At 43.9% G+C, this 22,699-nt stretch overlaps 1 protein-coding gene across 5 annotated transcripts in view; it reads left to right on the forward strand.

Moving 5' to 3' along the window:
- The window catches only part of GRB10 (growth factor receptor bound protein 10), a 290,717-nt gene that overhangs the window by 247,262 nt on the left and 20,756 nt on the right, over positions 1-22,699 (forward strand). For all 5 annotated transcript variants that reach the window (XM_010587143.3, XM_023544233.2, XM_064290209.1 and 2 more), the window contains 9 exons: positions 1,027-1,142; positions 2,187-2,261; positions 4,079-4,216; positions 6,253-6,363; positions 7,959-8,057; positions 19,093-19,170; positions 20,136-20,252; positions 21,160-21,226; positions 21,442-21,529. In XM_010587143.3, coding sequence (XP_010585445.1) covers positions 1,027-1,142; positions 2,187-2,261; positions 4,079-4,216; positions 6,253-6,363; positions 7,959-8,057; positions 19,093-19,170; positions 20,136-20,252; positions 21,160-21,226; positions 21,442-21,529 — 889 coding nt within the window. The remainder of the gene's footprint in view (positions 1-1,026; positions 1,143-2,186; positions 2,262-4,078; positions 4,217-6,252; positions 6,364-7,958; positions 8,058-19,092; positions 19,171-20,135; positions 20,253-21,159; positions 21,227-21,441; positions 21,530-22,699) is intronic.

Here is a 22,699-nt window from a genome sequence, read left to right on the forward strand (position 1 = left end):
CTCCCTGGGCCCCAGTTACAACCCATTTTTGAGAAGACCCCTGGGAGGAGTGTGACCATCTTCCTGGAAGAGCAGCGGCCGCACTGGTTTGGAGTATGTGTGCTCCACGGAGCCAGAGTGTTCAAGCTGTGAGGGAAATGACCCTCCCAGGGCGATGTTGTGCTCAGTACTTGCTCTGAAGTGTATGTATGTGTGCGTGCGTGTGTGCGCACAGTAAAACATAGTGTGTTTTCCTCCCTACCTTAACGATATAATCCAGTCCATGAGAACTACTTTGTGGTTAGTCATGGCTTTAGAGTTACGGACATGTTTGGACATGGAGTCTCTGGGTAGTGCAAAGGTCAAAGGTTTGAGTCTACCCAGAGGTGCCTCGAAAAAAAGGCCTGGTGATCTACTGCCAAAAAAATCAACCATTGAATACCCTATGGAGCACAGTTCTACTTCAATACACATTGGGCTGCAATGAGTTGGAATTGACTTGATGGCAGCTGGTTTTTGTTTTTTTAAAGTTTGGATGTACTGTCTGACCTTCACATTAAGTGTACACCTTTCCATATTATATTCCCAGGACCGTTTCAGCCAGCCATGTTTCGTGAACTCAAAAGCATCCATTCCCTTCCTTTCTCTGCCTCCCTTTCCTTTTACTCAGCCTGCCTTCCCATTTTTCTTTCCGTAATTTCCCAGTTACCATTGCCTGTGCTCTTTACAAGGGTTGAAATTTCTTTAAGGATGGCATCATTTGCTGGGAGTCTTTATTGACTCTGCCCTTCAATTTTTGTTGATGCCAAATTTAAAAGAAGCATATGAAAGCAGAGATGGTCTGAATGCCTCATACCATGTATTTTAAGACCTTATGTGCATTTGATAGTGCACTGAAGAGGGATTTCAGTTAAGCTCATTCCTGAACTCGTCTTGGTTCACCATGTTTGAAGAACAGAAAGTCAGCCGAAGTCTGTAATTAGTTGTAAAACCACCTTGATGTTTCTGCTTATTTCATCATTCATGCAAAATGTTCTTTCTTTGCAGAAAGGTGCTTGGAAGACCACGAGCTAGTAGTCCAGGTGGAGAGCACCATGGGAAGTGAAAGCAAATTTTTATTCAGGAAGAATTATGCAAAATATGAGTTTTTTAAAAATCCTATGGTGAGTCTTACCTATTTGGATTTGGGGTTCGTGACTGTTAAAATCCTGCAGTTTATACTCAGGTTTAACAGTATCAGGTTGTAAAATAACTGACTGGAGATTTATGGGTAGCATATGGGTTTGAGAATTATTTAGTTGCTGTTTGACTAAGTAACATTTGCTCACAACTCAGTCTGGGATGCTTAACTATATGCCTTTGGGACTGGCCAAGGGTTACTGTCGCCTTCTCCAGTGGTAATAGTGGAAAGGCGGCTAGGCTCCAAGTTGTAGGGAGAAGGAGACACCTGGTTGTTCTAGATATTTTGAAAGTTCTTTGTTAAATTGGAACACATTAATTACTAGCTCAGGAGAAAAGACTCATGTTCTCTGTAAATGGCAAATGTTATTTTGTGGTTATTTTTGGAAGAATGAGTAGAGGAATAAGTACCTGGGTGTGTTCAGCCGGCCTCCTTGATTTTTCTTTCCTGTCCTCTTTGGGGGGTGGATGGGGCCTGTATGGTGAACTCTCAAGAGCCCGTGTGAACCCCACATCTCACAAAGCCTGCATCGTGAGGCAGAACCGTGTCAACCTGGGGAGAAGGCCTGGGGTCCACTTCTGGCTCTGATCATTTAACTGTGATTTTTTTCTCCAAAGTCAGAAATTTGATAACCATTTTTGATTAATGAACCAAAGAAGGCATTTTTAACATAACTGTGTTTACCTTTACTTTCAGGAATCCCTTCTCTTATGCCATGCACTGATGCCACAGGATTAGAACGCTTGGCATTGCCTTTTGCCACGGTGCCAGCCGTGAGACAGGAATTCAGTATTAAACATGATAGAAATTGCAGGCTTGAATCGGACATTGAAGAAAACTGAATACAGACTTTTAAATTAGGTGTTTCCACTGTGTAATAAGGGAATAAAAAGTACTGTCATTTTTAAATAAAAATGTGCAGAATAGTCCCTTTTCAGATGGTTTTGATACTGACATACCTATAAATAACTATGTTCCCCACTTTGAAGCTAACCTTTAACATATTTGTTTTTCCTCATTTCCTTAGAATTTCTTTCCAGAACAGATGGTTACTTGGTGTCAGCAGTCGAACGGCAGCATTCCTCAAACCCAGCTTTTGCAGGTACTGATAGCAGCCCTCCTGGAGCTGTAACGGTGGCATCCCCAAAACTTGAAGAGCCTGCGTCCTTAGTCACGTCATGGCCTTGGCACCTCAAGTAGTTTAGAGTAACCAGAAATAAATGTTTACTTGGGAAATCTGTGTTGTAGTCAGGGTCTTTCAAGCTGAAACAAGCACTTATAAACAGGATACGCTTACTTTAACTTAGAAGAAATCCAAGTGATACAATCCTGAAGTGGGCCGGAAGGGCCAGATGGAGAGCCAGGGGACAGACAGGATGGATAGGCAGGACAGAGAGGCAGGGAATGAGCGAACGGAGAGGCAGCGAATGAGCGTGTTCTCTGGGTCGTGAGACTTGGGATCCACATTGAGCACAGACCCCAGGACGGGCCACTGCCCAACTGTTTGACTGTCTAATAAGTACTGAGTCTACCTAATAGAGAAATGATTTGGTTTCCATAAAGCCCTTTTAAAAGTTATTTACTATGCTTTAGAAATAAGGGAACCTGTTCTAATTGTCCTCTGTTTCTAAAGCCTGATCCAAGCACAGCTGGCCTCTCCCCACCCCCATCCAGTGGAGACAGTGCTCAGCTGAGGCTTCTCTGCACTTTCTCTGAACTTCGCACCCATCCATACCTCCTGGGAGTCGTGAATGGGGAGCGGGAGTGTATGGCTGCTGAGCCCCTAAAAATGTGCCTGTTTACAGAGTGTTAAGTGAGAAAGTAAACGATTCACTGAGGCCACCAGCACTGTCCAGGTGATGTCACACTCACACCTAAGAGGAACTATGGAAATTCACTTTCGTCCAAATTCTGCCCATAAGCCCACCCTTCCCAGCTTTGTGGATTGCTAGGTGGGTTTCCACCATCTAAAAGATGAGCTGTTCAGAGCTCCATCTGACAGACCTTTCAGAAGCCCTCCCCACCCACCCGAGCTCCAGTGCATTCGTCTGTTCTAGCAGTTGTCTACACTAAGTCGTCCTTGCTGGGGCATGGAGACAGGCAAATGACTCATTTCTTTCTCAACTGCTGTGACCGCGAGGCTGGTTTGTACACTTAGTGAGGGAGTGTGATCATCCCTTCAGTCCCTGCATACTGAGACTGGGCCAGCAACATGAGGGCGCTGTCCCCCTTGCCTGTCCCAACCACGGAGAGGAAGTCATCCTCTCAGCCCAGCACAGAGGACCAGCCCGCATCACTTCCCCTGGCCTCACCCCCCGGCCTGGCCCTCACCCTCTCTTTCTCATCCAGAGGAAGATAATTACATGATTGGTTTTTAAAGCTTTCCCCTTCCTGCTGACTTCCAGGCTGCCTGTGGGAGAGTTACCTGGAATGGTGGGCTGTCACCAAGGAGTTCAGACAGACAGGTGGATGAGAAATCCCAGAATAACTTTCACACATCTTTTATGTGGAAGGGTACGTGGGTGAAGTGTCAGCAAGGTACTGTCCGCTCACAGTGCTCCCAGTGAAAGGCTCCTGGTGCTTCCTCCTGCCCAGCTCCGATAATCAGACTAGATTTTTTGGGGGGTGGGGGGAGGTGGCAGAATCCTCAAACGCTCTGGCTTAGGAGGAAATTTATGACTTGGTGTTTTTTACCAGTGTTAGAAAGATCCACTGCTTGCGTGTGTTTCAATACCGAATGTGTTGTGTACAACACCCGTTTGGATGGAACTTTAAGACTTTTGAAAAGAAAAATATCATTTGAAGACTCTGACCAAGAAAAAAGAGTATTTTAATAACTCAGAAAATGTCAAGATGTCAGCCATGCTGTAATTATTTATATAGTAACATTACTGACTTTTTAAATTTCTTCTTCAACAGAATTTTTTAAACTCCAGCAGTTGTCCTGAAATTCAAGGGTTTTTGCATGTGAAAGAGCTGGGAAGGAAGTCTTGGAAAAAGCTGTACGTGTGTTTGCGAAGATCGGGACTTTATTGCTCCACAAAAGGAACTTCAAAGGTGATTTGAAAAAAAAAACACACCACCAGCGGCAGCATTGAATTCTGAAGAGTTTTTAGGCTGGGGGTGAACCTGGGCTTCATTTTAAAATGCAACTTGGACTCCTTGAAGCTCATCATAACTTATTAAGTTAATCGTATAGCAGCTAAACCAGGAGCTACTTGTCTTTAGCAGAAACTGGTGATAATCAGACCTAGGAACTCTCCGGTGGAGCCATTGGTGATTCAGTGGTAGAATTCTCACCTTCCATGCGGGAGACCTGGGTTCACTTCCCACTCAGTGCACCTCATGCCCGACCACTGCCAGTCTTGGAGTGGGGCTTGTGGGTTGCTATGATGCTGAACAGTTTTCAGCATAGCTTCCAGACTAAGACAGACTCGGAAGAAAGGCCTGGTGATCTACTTCCAAAAATCAGCCGGTGAAAACCCAGTGGATCACAACAGTCCAATCCATAACCCATAATGGGGATGGCACAGGATCAGGCAATGTTTCGTTCCATTGTGCATGGGGTCACCATAGGTCAGGGGGCCAGCTTGACAGACACGAGCAACAGAAGGAACCCCTCAGGCCTAAGTCATTCTTACACTTACCCAGGCTGCAGGTGTGAGCAGAGACTCCTGGCTGCCTCAGTTGCTTCAGAGGTGCTGACTTTGTTCTCATAATTAGATAGTTGGGATCCAGGCTAGCCAGAAGGATGTTTGGTAGGTTATTGCCACCCTAACGCAGATCGGGAAACCCTAGTGGCGTAATGGTTAAGTGCTACGGCTGCTAACCAAGAGGTCAGCAGTTCAAATCCGCCAGGTGCTCCTTGGAAACTCTGTGAGGCAGTTCTGCTCTGTCGTATAGGGTCGCTATGAGTCAGAATTGACTCGACGGCAGGGGGTTTGGTTTGGTGGGTTAGAACGCAGATCTAATCCTTACCATCATAACTACTCTGTGGAATAAACTGCAATCTGCATGTATCCCCAGGGGAAGCAGAGGTGAGAGTGGATGCAGCTGGAGGCCTCACAACAGAGCAGGTGGTGGGGAGGACTTTGATTCACCAGGGTCCTCCTTTGGCTTCTTTGCACACACTTGCATCCCTACATCCCTGTGCACATCTTGGCCCACAGGCTGTACCTTTACGAGCTGTAGCGTCTTCTGCTTTTGCTGCCCAGGGGAGAGAAACCAGGGTAGGTGTGGGCAGTACTGAGCCTCAGGCCTGAGAAGTCTATGTGCCACAGGGGCATGAGCCAGAGAGAAGGGCCAGAGCAGACGGGCCCTTCCCCTGCAGCTCTGTAGCATCTTCCCAGGAGGTTTAACCTGAAGCAAGAGCAGGGAAAGATGCAGGCTCCTGTTAGTCCTCCATCCCAGCTCTGATGGACGGCTTGCCAGCATCACACATGCTGAGCCAGGGGCAGTTTGTGTCTTAGAGAGGGAAACAGCAGGATGGGCGAGGTCAGAAGGAGAAAGGTGTGGCAAGCTGCCAGCGGTAAAGACAACAGTGGACTGAGTGCACTGACGTACCAAAGGTGTTCGGTTCTTGCACTGGACAGTGCGATCTCACCTTTGTGTTAGGTATTTTCTCCTGATCTTTACTTTGAACGTTTGGTTATGGGGCTTTGATTTGGCAGAAGTATCAAGTACCTTCTAACAATGGTATGTTTGAAAATTGGGAGAGTTTGGGGGGACAGTAGAGGGCTTGGTGAATTTGTTTTTTATTTAGCCCTTTTTTTAGCCCTTGTTGTGTTCAGTGGAGTCGTGGTGGCACAGCTGTTAAGAGCTCAGCTGCTAACCAAAAAGTTGGCAGTTCAATTCCACCAGCCACTCTTTGGAAACCCTATGGGGCAGTTCCACTCTGTCTTGTAGGGTCACTATGAGTCGGAATCAACTTGACAGCAACAGGTTTGGTGTTTTTTTTTTTAGCTGTGTTCAATGGTTATAGCCTCTAATAGGTCGGAGGAAAAACTACTTTTAAACGTGTAGATACTGCCCTCTGTTGGCGAAGATGTGAGAAACATGTGCTCTGTGCTTAAACACCTTCTCTGCTTGCACAGGAGCCCAGACACTTGCAGTTGCTGGCTGACCTGGAAGACAGCAACATCTTCTCTCTGATCGCTGGCAGAAAGCAGTACAGCGCTCCCACCGACCATGGGTTCTGTATAAAGGTACTTCACCAGGAGCAGTCGAGGCTAGACCCTGACCGTCGATGTTGAGCATCCGATTGTAGACTCTGAAATGAAAACAGGAATTCGCTTCTCCACTAGCATTGAGTTCCTTTTTTTTTTTTCTTTTTTTAAACAGAAACAGTTTTCACACTGGATAAACACATTCATGTAAAAATATTGATTGTGTGCTTACAGCATGTCAGTCACTTCCGGTCCTGGGGTAGTCAGGTAGAAGTGGCCGCAGCACTCCCCGCTCTGCACACATACACCTGTACACAAGTACTTGCACGCAGCACACCCGTGCATGCACACACGCACATGCACAGCCTGGGTGCACGCACATGCACATGTTAACACACAAGTATGTGCAAAAACACATACTTACAGTCAGGGGCTGCACTTTTCCCTGGAGAGGTTGTGATAATATTGATATTCATAATTGTAGATAATATTCATTGGGTGCTTGCTATGTACAAGATGCCCCTTGAAAGGTTTCATATCCATTGTCTTATTCAACCTTCATAGCAGGCTAATGAGATAGCCACTCAGTGATGTCCATTGCCCAGGTCAGGTAGCCAGTGACTAGGGGTACTTGGATTTCATCCCAGAGCTCTTAACCCTCATCCCTGGGAGAGAGCAGGGAGCCCCTCCTTGAGCTGCAGTGGGGAGAAAAATCCACCCATAATATTATTGTACACCCCCCTCAGTGAAGTTTCTTTGGGTTGCGAGTGATGGGAGTCCACACACTTGCTGTGCACGCTCTCTCTCGCTCTCTCTCACTCTGGCTCACTCACTCGCTTGCTCTATCTGCAGGCTGGCTGTCTTTGTTTACCCCCTGGGGCCAGCCACGTGCAGGTAGTCACTCATGTCTCTCAAATTCTTGGCCACTCAGATTCCTGAGGCTGAGTCAGGTCAGGATCCACCCAGCACTGTCCATTGTGTCTGGAGGTAGAAGGCTCATGTGGAGGTTCAGATAACCTTATCCCTGCAGCATTTCTCCTCCTTCCCTGGCCTCAGCTGCTTGCTGCCTCTTCAGCACCCTTCTCAGGGGCGACACTGCTCTCTCCCTCCCTCTCTCTGGACCGTCTACCTGAGACACTTCACAGCCCTTCAGAGCCCAGCAGCATCTTCCTTCCTGACTCAGCCCTCTGGCTGCCTCCTCCAGCTCCCTGAAATGGGCATTTGAGGAACTTTTTTCTGTAACTCAGGAAGCAGGTTCTCCTTCAGTAACACCCAACTCTCTCTTGGTCAAGCTAGACTCCTCTTGTATGTTCCTGTAGTGCTCACCATTTTGTCGCGTGATACTTGTTTTCCCGTCAGTCCCTTCTCCAAGACCCTGAGCTCCCCAGTTGAAGATGGCTTATTAGTCATCGAGGTAGCCCAATGTTCACCCACGGTGGGGCATGATAGAGGCATGTCAAGTAAATGAACGAGTGAACGCTTAACGCAGTGTGTGTGAGCGCTGCCCAAGCTCCTTACTCAGGTGACGCCCCTGACGATTTCCAGTTTGTGTGAGATTCAGCCTTGTACGGATATAAGGTGCTTTTTTGGTTCCCTGTGTTGCACTGAAGGAGTTTTCTTTTTGCCTCCTTTAGCCAAACAAAGTAAGGAATGAAACTAAGGAGCTGAGGTTGCTCTGTGCCGAAGATGAGCAAAGCAGGACCTGCTGGATGACGGCCTTCAGACTCCTCAAGGTAGTTCATGACTCTGGGTTTAGTAGTTAAGGGCACAGCTCTCCATGGAGACAGGGTGACTGGATTTGCTGTTGTTTCTGTGTGAAATGTTGAGACATTTTCCATTTGCACGCTCTCGGTGTTCTGTTTATCGAGTGTCGTTACACATCTTTCCAGATAAGGTCTCCCGAGCTTCCTACTGAGGATTTACCATAAACCAGGTTAGAGTTGGATTTCTCAGCACTATGGACATTTGAAACTAGATTTTTTTTTTTTTTTTGGTGCAGGGTGCAACAGGCATCCTGTGCACTGTACAATGTTTAATAGCAGCCCTGATCTCTGTCCATTAGGTGCCAGTAGCACCCAGCCAACCAGTTGGGACAATCAAACATGTCTCCAGACATTGCTGAGTGTCCCCTGGGGAGTGGAGGGAACTCATCCCTGTTTGAGAACCACTGGCTCAAGGGAGGAGCCTTGGTGGTGCAGTGGTTGAGGTCGGCAGTTCGAACCCACCAGCCACTCCTTGGAAACCCTGTGGAGCAGTTCTGCTCTGTCCTGTGGTTCACTCTGAGTCGGAATTGACTGGACAGCAGTGGGTTTGGTTTTGAGTCAGAGGAATAGGAATAGAAAAATCAGGACCATGGAGAGGGGGAGAAAGCAACTAGCTCATCAGGAGGATTAATTATTTCCACGCCTGAGCATCAGATCCAGTTCTGAGGTTCCTGAAAAGCTGGCGTCGTAAGGGAACCATGATGAACCATACCACTCCCGATAGCTTCTCGAGGGAGATAGTGTCTCCTGACAGTACCTTCTGAAAGAAAGTGATCGCCTAGGACCCCCTATGGGATAGTACCCTCGACAGAAATTTCTTAGCAGTTGCCAAAGTGATTTCACATGGCTCTTTAATGTAATGACCTTGGTAAAAGCCAGGAGCATAACAGTAAAGCGCATCTCACTTTCGATTTCCCACAAAATGTTCCTTTGCCACACATACAATGTCCCCCTTGTCTGAAATTACTTATGCATATAAAGTCCATATGAATTTGTGGGTTAGTTGACCAAGATAAATGTGACTAAACTCAAGGAGCCTGGAGAAGCTTGTTTGCTCAACTGTGGCTGACATAGGCAACGATCTAGGACCCTCTCTGTGAAAACCCCTCAGCCTCCATTAAACTCACAAGGCTTTCAGCTGGTACAAAGACCCGAGATGACAGCAACTGAAGAAAGCGATAAGCAGAAGGGGGTTTGGCACAAACCTCTCATTTGGAGGAGCCCAGAAAATAAGCTCTAAAGACAGGTACCCCTTATCCCAGAACCTTATTTTGTTTTATTTTTGCCACTGAGCCACCCCCCAAAAAGAAGTATTAAAATTTTACTAATTCATGATTAAGAGGAAACATCAGTGTTAATATTAGGTATATAATAGACTCCTCCTCTAGTAGTCTATGATGTATCTAAGGAAGGAGCCCTGCTGGCACAGTGATTAAGCACTTGGCTGCTAACCAGAAGGTCAGTAGTTCGAACCTGCCAAGTGCTCTGCGGGAGAAAGATGTGCCAGTCTGCTTCTGTAAAGATTACAGCCTTGGAAACCCTGTGGGGCAGTTCTCCTATGTCCTGTAGTGTCGCTGTGAGTCAGAATCAACTTAAAGGGAATGGGTTTTTTTGTTTTGTTTTGTTTGTTTGTTTTGAATCTTTATGAAACAATTTTAGATCCAAGTGTCCATCCCGAGGAGACTGATAAAATAAGTCACAGTATATCCTTCCAGAGAAATCCTCTGCAGCTGTAGAAAGAATGGAGGTGTTCTCATTGTCCTGTTATAGAAAAACTTCCAAGATACGTTAGCTGCAAAAACCAGAGTGCAGAATGGTGTATATAGAGTGTTACATTTGTGTGGAGAAAAAAAGGAGACAGTGACAATATATATTTGCTGGCGTACACACAAAAATTCCATGAGCCTGCACGTCAAAGAGGAGAGGTTACTTACGCAGAGAATGGATGTGCAATTGTGTACGTAGGGAACCGGAGTGCAAGGGAAACTGTGTGTGTGTGTGTGATTTTTTTGAATCTTGCAAATGAATAATCTAATTTGGAAAAAATCAAAAGGAAGTGAAAAGGTAAAATGGTAGTATATAATCTTACAAAAAGTAAGCTACAATTTTTATAACTCTGGGTAATACATGATAAATCTAGTTAGTAAGTTCTTAACCAGTGTTTTTTGAATAAAAACAGCAGATGTTTCTCCTTTGGTACCTTAACAAAACTGGGCACAGGAAAGAAAGTGAGTAGAGGTAATACTGATAATAATAATTGGCACAATTATTAATGTTAACTCAAAGTGTTAATCTTAACGTAATATTAATGATTTTTGAGCACCTTCTGTGGACCAGACAGTTCATCACTTTATACCTATTATCTCGTTTAATCCTGACAATGGCTTTGTGGCATATATACTATTATTATCCACATTTTACAGATGATAAAACTGAGGCTCATTGAATCATTTGCCTGAGAGATAGTTGGTAAGCCGGATTAGAACTGTGACATTTGGGCTCCAGAACCCCTTTCCTAACCACCAGGCTTCACTGCCCTCCCAGAATACCACCAGAAAGCCAGAGATGCAGTTCATCTGGACTTTGCATTCTATACCTTTACCAGTGGTCCAGAGAGTTAGAAGACACTAAGGACAAGTCTTGCAGTGCAGAGGGTACACGGCAGTGACAGGCTGTTGAGGACTGTTAACCACACTAGTTGGGCCAGCCTGCAGTGCAGTGAACGTTGTACTTCTCCCTTCTGTCCTAAATAGTTATGCTTGGGACCTGCTGTTGGCATCACGTAGGCTAATAGGAAAGTGTGTGATGTCGAGAATTGTATAAACGCTCACAGCACTCTGACTGTGTCTCCTCACTCTCTTCCTTCCCCATCTGAAGGAAGGAAAGGAGAATTTATAGATGAGGTCCTGGTGTGATGGTCCCCGCCCTGCACCCACACAGCCTTCAGAGTGGGCGGTATCTTGTTCCAGGGACCTTCTCCTGTGCCTCCGTGTCCTTGGCCCTGGTACTTTCATAAGGCCCCTCTTGGCTATGAGCCTCGATCAGTTGTTACACAGGTGCCAGGAGCCAGGAGGGAGAGTAGCCGGACGGTAAGCTGCAGGCGAGGGCCCATCAACCCTGCCCTCCCTGTGCCTGCTCTTGGGACCAACTCATGGCCCAGGCATCAGCCTGCGTGGCTCCACCAAAACCCTGTCTGGGAGCAGGGACTGCTGAGTGCTTAGAACATACTAGGTGCTCAGGAAGTTAAGAGTGTTGAATGGAAGTAGGACCTACCCAGACTTTAGTCTCTGGCTTTGGCCTGGCCTTTTGAAACTGCATCTCCCACTTACCTGCTGGATGCCATGGGGATGCCAGAGTGGACATGAGCTTAGGGCTGTCAGAGATACTGGGTGGGGGCAGGGGTTAGACTAAAGGATCTACATTATCCTCTTAAAGCATCTGATTCCTGGCGCCCATGGGGATGTCTCACCGGCACAGACTAAGTGAGCATTAGGTTTCAGGCCTGACATGACGATCTTGTCTGTGGTAAGTGGTGAGAGGCCCCTTTTAGCTCCAGCCCTTTGGCAACTCTTGTCCCCCATAAGTAGGTCAGACGTTCTGTGTCCTTCTCTGGAGAAAGTGGAGGATGTCACATAGGTTTTAGTGTTTTATAATAGACCCCAGAATCCTGAATCATAAACAGGGGCCTTCCCTCTGTACCTAACTCTTTCCAGGAGTCATTTCAGTATACCCGACCAAACCCATTGCCATCGAGTCGCTTCCAACTCATAGTGACCCTAAAGGACAGAGTAGAACTAACTGCCCTATAGGGTTTCCAAGAAGCAACTGGTGGATTTGAACTGCTGACCTTTTGGTTAACAGCTGAGGTCTTAACCACTGTGCCACCGGGATTCTCATTTAAATACTACTTCTGATTACATTAAAATCCAAGGGCTTTTTTGAAAGGAATGACTTACATTATTTTGATTTATGGGTAGGAATCTCTCTGCATCTTTGAGTACCCACACAGGCATACTTTAAAAAAAAAAATAAAAACAATTTTATGGCTTGGGTCTACTCTGGAGGTGTCTGGAGTTGCTATCTTCGGCTTTTAGGAAATAGAACCAGCAGTAATATCTGCTTTTGTTCCTCATTCCTTCTATGACCTTGTTTGTTAAATGGTTTCTTAGATATTATGGGCACTGTGCAGAGTATTAAAACTTTGTTACAGTTATCTATTACCTCTTTCCTTCCCCTTCCATCTTCTAGAAGCTTTTTCAAACTTACCCAGAAATCCTTCCCCAAGAGGGAGGTCTTACTTCATCCACCCAGGATTCTGTAATGAATGGTTGCTTTGGTTTTAAACACCCTGACGCTGAGAAAGCAGTTAGAATAGACGTGCAGCAAGATGGCAGGCTGAGAAGCAGCTGGGAACTTCCTCCACGTGATGCCGATGAAGTACAGAAGAAAGTGTCAAAGGCGAGGGGAACGTTTGCAGCCATTCTGGGAAGCGGCGACCCAAACACAGGGACCAGGGAAATCTAAAAGCACCAAAAAAGTGGTGCAGAGCAAAAGTAGAACGTGGCAGCATTGGCTAAAATTTGCTGAGTGCTCGCAGGATGCCAAGAGCTTTGTGTGTCTCGTATCATTTCGTCCTCAAGGGAACCCTCTGAATGAAGACTCTGCCCTCTTAATACAGAGGGTTGAGGGAGAGGCTTAATGAGGTTGGGGGTCCAGGAACGGTTCAGTGTCCCTGAGATGGAAGATACTTAGGAATCACAAGTAGCACTTAGATATGGCCGATGTGTGTTTCCAGCCCTTCCCCACCCGATCGTGTCCCACCTGCTTGAACGCTCATACACAATTTCACAGCCTCGTTGGATGGCAAGAATTAGACCCGTGGTTCCCAAAAGCCAGTCCTCTGACAAGTGAGAGGCTGAGGTGAAATTGCCTCTAGTCCATGGCAAAGTGGAACAAATCACGTCAGCGTAGTAAGGTTTACATGACGCGAATTGTATTCCCCACCAAGAATCTTCTGCGTAGCCACCATCTGCCTGTCAGTGGTGGCTTGCGTATTGCTGTGATGCTGAAGAGGTTTCAGCGGAACTTCCAGACTAAGAGACTAAGAAGAAAGTCCTGGCAATCTGCTTAAAAAAAAAAAATCAGCGAAAACCCTGTGTATCACAGCAGCCCAGTCCACAACCAATCATGGCAATGGCACAGGACCCGGCAGTATTTGGTTCTGTCATGCATGGGGTTACCATGGGTGACTCACCAGCAGCTGACAACAGTTGTATCCATGGAGAATTTATCCTTTAGTCTGAGATGGTATCCTTACTTAGTTGATGCTAAAATATCCTTGATTTTGTTGATATTAAATGGTAGGTTATTGGTTATTTGGGTTTATATGTATGTAAATTGTCTTAACTGGCAAATTAGTTGAGAACCTTAAGTCCATCATGATTGTTTTTTTCCAAAATGCTCCTCTTTTGTAAAATCTAGAAGTGTGAAAACCACTGATTTAGATCTTTCCTTTCACACTCTTCCCTGCGAAATGATCTCTGCAGTCTAATGGTTCTCAAATTTAATTTTTCATGTCAGAACTCTTTTTTACCCCCTAAACAAAATCTTTTATAATTCCCCAATATGTAAAATAGATAGAAAGGTTGAATAAAAAGTATGGTGTATCAGATTATCCTCAAGTAGGAAACAATCCCTAATCTTAGTGGCATCTAACAACATAGACTTGCTCCTGTTAGAACCAGGCTAATGAAGCGGCCGCCATCTTGAAGGTTACCTGTCTCCACCACAACAGAAGAAGAGGAAGAGAATATCAGAGGATCTCCCATTGCAGTTAAATGCTTGAGCCTGTAGGTGGTATATGTCACTTCTACCCACAGGTCATTTGGCCTAAAGTAGACACATGGTCCCACCCAAGTACAAAGGGTCAAGAAAGGACAGGCCCACACAGGACTGGAAGGGCAATAAGACAGAAATATTCAGTAAACAGCTCCAATGCCTCCAACAAATGGTCCGTTTCAATGTTCAGAAATACATCGCCATTTGCAGAATCTGCAAAGAGCCTTTCTGCACAGCAGTTTGAAAACCTAGCAATGACCTGTCCCTTCATGCTTCCTGCCCATCTGCTGTTCCAGGCGATATGTTAGCCGGCCTTTCAATAGCAACCTGTATGAATTCCAAAAACAGAAGCTTTTATTTATATACTGGCAAATGGAAACGAGGAAAGTTAAAATACATCAAGATTAGAAATGAGGGGAGACATTTGAAAACCAGTCATTTTAAAAATGAGAAAAGTAAGGGCATGCTATTTTAAAATCAAGACGACATGGACAGTCCTTGCAAAAATAGAGAAACTTTTAAATTGAAGAAATGAAAAACCCAGAAGAAAAAATTGAGCCACATTTTAAAAAATATGAGTTTTCCTAAACTTAATAAAAAAATGTTTGAGCTCCCTGCTGTGTACCTTGTGACAGCCTAGAATAACACCACATATCAAGGTGTCACTCACCTTCATGCTTCCAGGGCTATGCTGTCCTCCAAGAACCTGGTCAGATGTGACTTCTTAGGTGAAGGCTTACCTCGCACCATCCAGATAATTAGGATTCTCTCCCCATTAATAAGGAGACCGCTGGGTTAGCACTGGGCTGCTAACTAAAAGGTTGGTGGTTCAGGTCTACCCAGAGGCACCTCAGAAGAAAGGCCTGGCAATCTACTTCAAAAACTCAGTCATTGAAAATCCTGTGCACAGTTCTTCCTGACACTCATGAGGTCGCCATGAGTCCGAGTCAGCTCGGTGGCGACTGGTACTGGTACCCTGTTAATATCCATACTAAGAATAGTACTTATTTGATCTGTGTGTATCTTCCACAAGAGTATCGCTCCCTCGGGCTAGAGAGTACAGTTCAGTTCATTTTGTATCTGGCGCTGAGCCCAATACCTGCCACTAATGAGGCTCCCTGAATCATTCTTTGACCTGACCCTAAACTTTGATAGAGATGACCCCTCGCCCCCCCAAAAAATATATGTATTTTCTATACGTATACATACACATCTATATATATGTAAATTATGTACCCTCTCACTTAAGATTGTAATTAAACTACAAAATAAAGGATATTTAGCATTTAATAGAAGTGGGGGAGCACTATGATTAAAAAAATAAAAACCCTGCGGCTGTCAAGTTGATTACGATTTATAGCGACCCTATAGGACAGAGTAGAACTGCCCATAGTGTTTTCAAGGAGCAGCTGGTGGATTTGAACTGCTGACCTTTTGGTTAGCAGCCGAGCTTTTAACCACTGCGCCACCAGGGCTCACTGAAGGTTTATCACAGGAATAAGAAGTAGGAAGTAATAAAGAGAAGCTATTAGAATGTGACGACATAGAATCTGCATCAGATCATGAAACTCAAGTCCATTTCGGATTTTAAAGTCTTAACGGTTTACTTATGTCATTAGTTATTGGGTTAGCATCACATATGGGGATGATATTTCTTAACGTGGCTAACACTGACTTTGCACATCCATGAGTTGCCACTACACCTATGTGGAATCATCTCTGCAGTCCATTACAAAGAAATGGAACTGCAGCTGTCACCTTTTTTCTTTATTTATTGGGAGTGTCATACTCAATTATATGTAACTAAGAATATTTATAAGAATAATTATATGTAACTAAGAATATAAGACATATATATATAGCAAAAGAAAGAAAATACTCCTATGGTCATATTTTCTTTTGAGGCAATAGAAGCAAGGGGAAAAAAAAAAAAGATAGTTTAGTTGGATTATAAACCATTCTTTAAAACCCATTCAACTAAAACATGAAAAATTAAAGGATCAGGTAAGTAATTTTTACTGTAGCTGATACACAAAGGGTGAATATGTAAACAATATAAAGAGCTTATACAACTAAAACTACTACCCTGGAGACCCTCGTATTTGTAAATGGGAAGAGAACCTGGACCCTTAGTTGAGATACTGCAGATAATAAAAATGGAAAACATTCAGCTTCTCTAGCAATTAAAGTAAAAATATTTTAAAAACATAATATGAATAAAGTACAGCTTTACATCTCAAGGGAAAAATTAACAACTTGAGTCAAAAATGAAATACAGAAGAAAATTAGGAAATATTTTGAACTGAATAATTATAAAAGTATAACAAGAGAACTACAACTAATGTAGAAATTTAAATTTTTTGTCATATATGTATTAAAAAAGAAGTAAGGCTTAAAACCAGTAATGTAAGTATCCGTTTCAAGACATTATAAAAAGATCATCAACCTAGAGCCAAAGAAAAAGGGGAAAAATATATTTATATATATAAAACATGTATGTGTTATATGTTTTATACATACGTTGTACGTATATATGTGTATGTATGTATAGTTCTGGAAGGCCCCAAGACCACCCCCAGTTCCCCTAATTTGTTAGGGCTCAGAGGACTCAGCAAAGCTCTTATACTCACAGTTACAGTGTACTGCAGTGAAGAGACACAAATTAAAAGTCAGCAAGAGAAAAAGGTGCATAGGGCAGCATCCATGACAGTTCCAGGTGCCAGCTTTCAGTTGTCTTCTCTCTCGGGAGTCCTGCGGGCAGCACTTCTCCCAGCAACATGTATGGTAACATGCACAGAGTATTGCCAACCAGGCAGATTCACCCAAGCTTTGGTGTCCAGAGTTTTTGCGGGGGGAGTCAGCCTTGTAGTCACAATTCTGGCCTCTCAAGAGCTTGAGCTAGTACTGTGTAGCCTAAGCTTACACTATAAATCACATTTAGCATAGACTATGTTGGCCCGAGGCCCCCAGGTAAAAAGACACTCATTAAACAGGATATTCTGAAAGATTAGAGGCTACCTCCCAGGAGCTGGGGACAAAAGGCCTAACCTTTCCCTGGGCAAAGTTTAATTATTTTTCACTCTAGCTCTCACCGTTTCTCATATGTGAAACAGACATACCTCAGCTTTGTTTTGATTAGCTTTTTGCATTTTTTTCCCAATCTTTTTCTACCTTTCTGTGTCCTTATATTTAGGCTGTTATCTCCTATAAGAATAATTTGTTTTATGTGGGGTTTGCCCCCCGCCTTGATAATCTTTACCTTTTATTTGGAGTATTTATTGTGATTTAATTGTATCATTTAATGTGATTATTGATATTTGTATTTAGTTCTACCATTTGTTATTTGTTTTTCAAGTTGTCCCACCTGCCCTGTATTCCTTTTTCTCTTTTTCTGAGTTCATCAAGTGTTTTTATTTTTATTTTTCATCTGTTAACCTATTACTTACGCATTCTTTTACCATTTTAAGTAGTAACCCTAGATACCACAACATCTTTAACTTATGAAAACTTAACTTAGTACTTTTTATCACTTCTAGGCCAATATAAGGACTCTTGGATGCTGTTTACTCCATCATCTTTTTTGAAGTATTCTTGTCATGTATTTTAATTCTCTGTATATGTTATGAGTCGGAATCGACTCAACGGCAGTGGGTTGGGTATATGTTAAACTTTTAAAACACACTGTTTTATATGCTCAAGTTTTTACTTTAATTACTTACATATTTGCACCTTTTTCTGTACTGAATTTCCATTTTTTGTCTTGGGAACAGAATAATTCCATTTAGCAGTTCTTTTAGTGTGGGCCTCCTGGCAATTTAATTCTCTCAATTTATGTTTGTCTGGTATTTTTTATTTCAGTTTCATTGTTGAAAATTTTTTTCACAAGTTACTGAATCCTAAAAAAAAAATAAACCAAACCCATCGCCATTGATTCTGACTCATAGCAACCCTATACGACAGAGTAGAACTGCCCTATAGGTTTCCAAGGAGCGGCTGGTAGATTAGAACTGCCAGCTTTTTGCTTGGCAGCCGGATCTTAACCGCTGCACCACCAGGGCTCCCTTGAATCCTAAGTTGGCAGTTATTTTTTCTGCATTATCACACATTCCATTCTCTTCTGGCTTTCATCATTTATGTAAAAAAAATAGTTAGGTATCTTTTTTCTAGCTGCTCCTGTGAAAATAATTTTTTCCCCAGGCTGCTTTTTATATTTTCTCTTTGTTTTTCAGCAGACTTATCATGAGGTACTGGGGTGTGGGTTTATTTGTATTTTTCGTACTGCTTGATTCCTTTTTTGTCATTTTTAAAAAATTTTGGCCATCATCTCTTTAAATATTTCTTCTTCCCTGTTTTCTTTTTTCCCATGGGAGTGCAGGTGTACCTATGTTAGACCTCTTCATCATGTTCTTAATATATTCATTTTGCAAATTAGTACATGGCTGTAGAACCTAAATCTAGAACTGAGGTTACATCCCACGAAAGAAGGTGAAGAGGGAGATGTGACCGACTTGATAACTTTCATCTTGCAGACACCTTTTTTTTTTTTTTTTTCTAAGCGGTTTGTGGATAATTTAGGAGTTTAAGTTGGGATGTTGTAAGCATATGTGACTTTGCAGAGCCATTACTACTTATTGGCAGGGTAAATAAAGCATGAACCACTGAGCCTGGTTAGAGAGTAATCCTGGTGGTTAGGAAGAGCACTGGTTTGGGGACAGGCTATATACTTTCATGTCCTTACTTAACCAACTTGCTTCACTTTTCTGTCCTTTACTCCCCTTGCCTGTAAAAGGAGAATAATAATAAAAGTATATATCTCATAATATGGAGAGGATTAAATGAAATAATAACATAAAGCACTTATAAGAGTATGTAACAACACTCAGTAAGCTTCTTGACCTTACTGTTATTACGTCTATCACTGCCCTCCCTATTCCCATCCCCCGTGTTCCAAAATCAGCAACTTACTGTTCTTCTATGGTGTGACAACAGCACAGGACCGAGAGAGAGAAGTGTGCTGTATTGTTTGCTCATACTTCAGTGCACAGAGGCTGGTAACGGTATTTGTGCTGTATTTGACATAGCCATTCGCTGTCATGGGGTTTGCCACATTCTGAAGCTTTGGGGGCTAACAAAGCACTGGTGACTGACTCAGGCCTTTCCCCTTCAGTATGGAATGCTCCTGTACCAGAATTACAGGATACCTCAGCAGAGGAAAGCTTTGCTCTCTCCCTTCTCAACTCCAGTGGTAAGTACAGCTGGGACATATGCAAGTTAAGATTCCTTTTCAGCTCCATCAGTACGTGTTGTGGTTGCCTCATTTCAGTCTGAGTTGCCAAGAGGAGCTCCATAGAGATCACATGCATTTCAGGGAAACAGTGTATCCCACAACACCCATTTCCCCAGAGATGGATTTTGTAGTTTCAGCGGTGTACTTGCTGGAGGCAAATTCCGCATGCCCCCCTCAAGATTATTTAGGTAGCCAGCTCTATTTAAGGGGTCAAAATGTGAACAGCAACTTTCAGCTCTACTTGAGAAACTGTCTTTCTTGCCTTTGACCCCTGTTCCTTTAACTCCTGGAGTGCGTGGGTGCCATTGACCATTATGCTAGTCGTTCTCTGGTGAGAATTTAGAGACCTCATGGACACTTATGTTCCTGTGCCTTTCTTTGCTTCCCAAAGATGCAGAAACAGTTCATCCTCTCAAAATAGTATCTTAAAAGACCCTTCAGTACCTGTTTCTGTGAGATGTCACATTATGCCACAGAAAGAGTCCTAGTATTTCCATGAACAAACATGCCTCAAGGAATGATTTAGTTGTTAGTGAGATCTGGGTTTGCATCTGATTATTTCCATTTCTTTGATGTGTTTTAGTACAGGATAGGCAGCCTGAGAAAGACCATACAGTCCAAATCCTACTGGAGCCAGCTCCCCTAACCCCGCTGGTGTCAGCCTTTGAGTACTGCAAAAGAATTGGAACATTTCTTATTTTTCCAAAGAAAAATCAAAGCCATTTGTACCTTAAAGGCCCTCTGTCACTGAAATGTCAAGCCAAACCAGTGAACTTTCAACCCGAAACTTACAAGCTCAGAGGTGGGGGGAGAAGTATTCCCTTTCATCTCCATCTTTATGATGGTTTCATACCAAGACTCCCCTGAGTGCTGCTGTGGTTTGTTTTCCTGCATTTTAAGAAACCATGGCCTTGACTTTCCAGCGCAGTGTCTCCGAAAACTCCCTTGTGGCCATGGATTTTTCTGGGCAAACAGGAAGAGTGATCGAGAATCCAGCTGAAGCCCAGAGTGCAGCCCTGGAAGAAGGCCATGCCTGGAGGGTAAGCCCTTGCTGTGCTCATCTAGGTAGACTCCCTTGTGGTCATATCGCCCACCACTTGGGTCTTCTTTGTGGGTGTCACTGAGCAGGTGGGGGGCTGGCTGGGGGCATCTGAGTTCTCAATGGCAAGAAGTGGTTAGCAATCTGGGCTCCCCACTTCCCCGCCATGGCCAGCAGCCAGGCATGCCCACTGTCGCTCTTTGCCCTAGCTTCCACAGAAAGGGCAGGAGAGGAGCAAGCCTGCTGTGCTGGCGAGATCATCAGTGGCAGTTTGGGGAGTGGACAGAGCTCGGGCCTGCGTAAGGCCAGCAAGCTCACATCATGGCTCCACCACTGATAGATACGTGGTCCTAGCCAGTCCCTTCACCCCTGAGGCTTAGCTCTTCATCTCCACATAGGAAGGATGTCACCCAGTGCTCAAGTTTTTCTGAGATTCTAAGACAATGTATAAAACATGAGCTTAGGGCTCTGGCTCAGAAACCATTCTGTCCTTTAGCTTCCTAGTATTCGGGAAAGGAGAAAGTTCCCGAAGATAAAGGAATCTATCAACTAGTGTTTTAAGGAACTGCTTGAATTTACCAGTTTGCTCATAATTTTCTCCTAAGAGTTATCAGTTTCATGACATTTTCTTTGTGTGTCTTCTCTGTCAAAAACAAGGGTCTTTAAGACTTAGAGTATTAGCTAGATATATGCTAGATTTTTTTGTGTTTTTGTTTATTTTAAACATCTTTTTGTTCTCAGTGATTAGCTCCAGGTGATTTTCATCCCATGTGTCAGGGCCAGTGTTCCTGACCTGAGGTGTTCTCTGGTCCAGCACCTGCCACTTGCTGGGAAGTTAACTGTATCAGTGAGTTATTGGTTGTGTCGGTCTGCTGCCTTTAGTGCTAACATGGGGATTTCTTTTGCAGAAGCGAAGCACACGGATGAATGTCCTAGGTAGCCAAAGTCCCCTCCATCCTTCTACCCTAAGTACAGGTAAACATGGCACATTGGCCTGATCTCTTTGTACGTAAAGAAAATAAAATAGCTCCCGCACCTCCCCGAGCAGCATTTGAAGCGCACGCACCACCAAAGCTGTCCACGGTGGGAACCACGGGGCTCCAAATTTATCAAGACTTTGTTGTCCTTTGAAGAGGACAGTTCTGCAGGGATTCCATGATCCTAACCTCCTCTCATCTTCCCTTCAACAGTGATTCATAGGACACAACACTGGTTTCACGGCAGGATCTCTAGGGAGGAGTCACACAGGATTATTAAACAGCAAGGACTTGTGGATGGGTAAGGAAACAATCACCATGAACAGCTATCATTTTCTAAGGTTTTATCGTGCTGGACATAGCCTGTTTAACTCTTCAGAGTACCATGGCATGGTAGGCAGTAATTTTACCCTCATTTCAAAGAGGTGAAAACAGAGACTCAGAGGGTTAAGTGGTAAGCAGGGGTTACACAGCTGGTAAGTGGCAGAGGAGATTCCAGTCCATTTCTAGTTCCAATCCATTTCTTTCCATATTCAATCTATAATCATCATCTCCTTCTTTGATGAAATTCAAACTCACCAAGAGCACAAGCTAATCGTTTTCATTTAAAAAAGTATTTTTTTTTTAATTTAACCTACACCTTTTGATTTTTGCATCATTTCAGTTAGCTTTTGCTGAGAACAAACCACCGCAACCTGTAGTGACTTAAAACAATGAAGATACATTATTTCTGTCAAATTTTAGTGTTGAGGGGCTCTTCTCATCTGGGCCAGCTCAGCTGGAACTGGTTGATCTAGGCTGGCTCCACTCACATGTCTGGTGATTGGTGTTGGCTGTTGGCTGGGGTGATGGGGGTGGCTGGACCGCATGGGTCTAGCTGGCTAGCCTGGGCTTATAAACATGGTGGCAGCAGCAGGATTCCCAGAGCAGCAAGAGAGGTCAAACCCCAGTATGCAAGCACTTTTCAAGTCTTTCCTTGGATAGCATTTGCTAATATTCTACTGGCCAAAGCAAATTCCACAGTGGCCAGTCTCTGTATCACTATGGGAAGGGAGCACCCCGGGTGTTTACAGGGAAGCATGGTTGATGCAGGCCTTCGCTGCAGCAGTCTGTCACTGCAGAGCTTAGCCTGAGACCCTGGTTTCCATGCTCACACAAAGAGATGCTCACCAGTCTTCTTTCCCAACAGAGTGTGATGCCCTGTCCCTTCTGTGTCAGAGCTGGTTCTTTTTTTAATGAACACATGTCAAATATTTTATTTAACTCATTAAAAAGTGAGGGAACAAATAATATGTTACAACTGGTTCAAAAAGGAAAGTTCAAACACACAAATATATGGGCAGATAAGGAATGCTGGAATTAATTTACATACAGATACAAAACTGATCCGTATTCACAGGGCTAGCTACAATCAATTGTATTCCACTGACAAAATTATTTTGCATTTCTGTAGGCAAGAATGATTTGTACT

Source organism: Loxodonta africana, chromosome 8 (genome assembly GCF_030014295.1).
Source record: "Loxodonta africana isolate mLoxAfr1 chromosome 8, mLoxAfr1.hap2, whole genome shotgun sequence".
In the NCBI taxonomy this organism is placed as follows: Eukaryota; Metazoa; Chordata; class Mammalia; order Proboscidea; family Elephantidae; genus Loxodonta; species Loxodonta africana.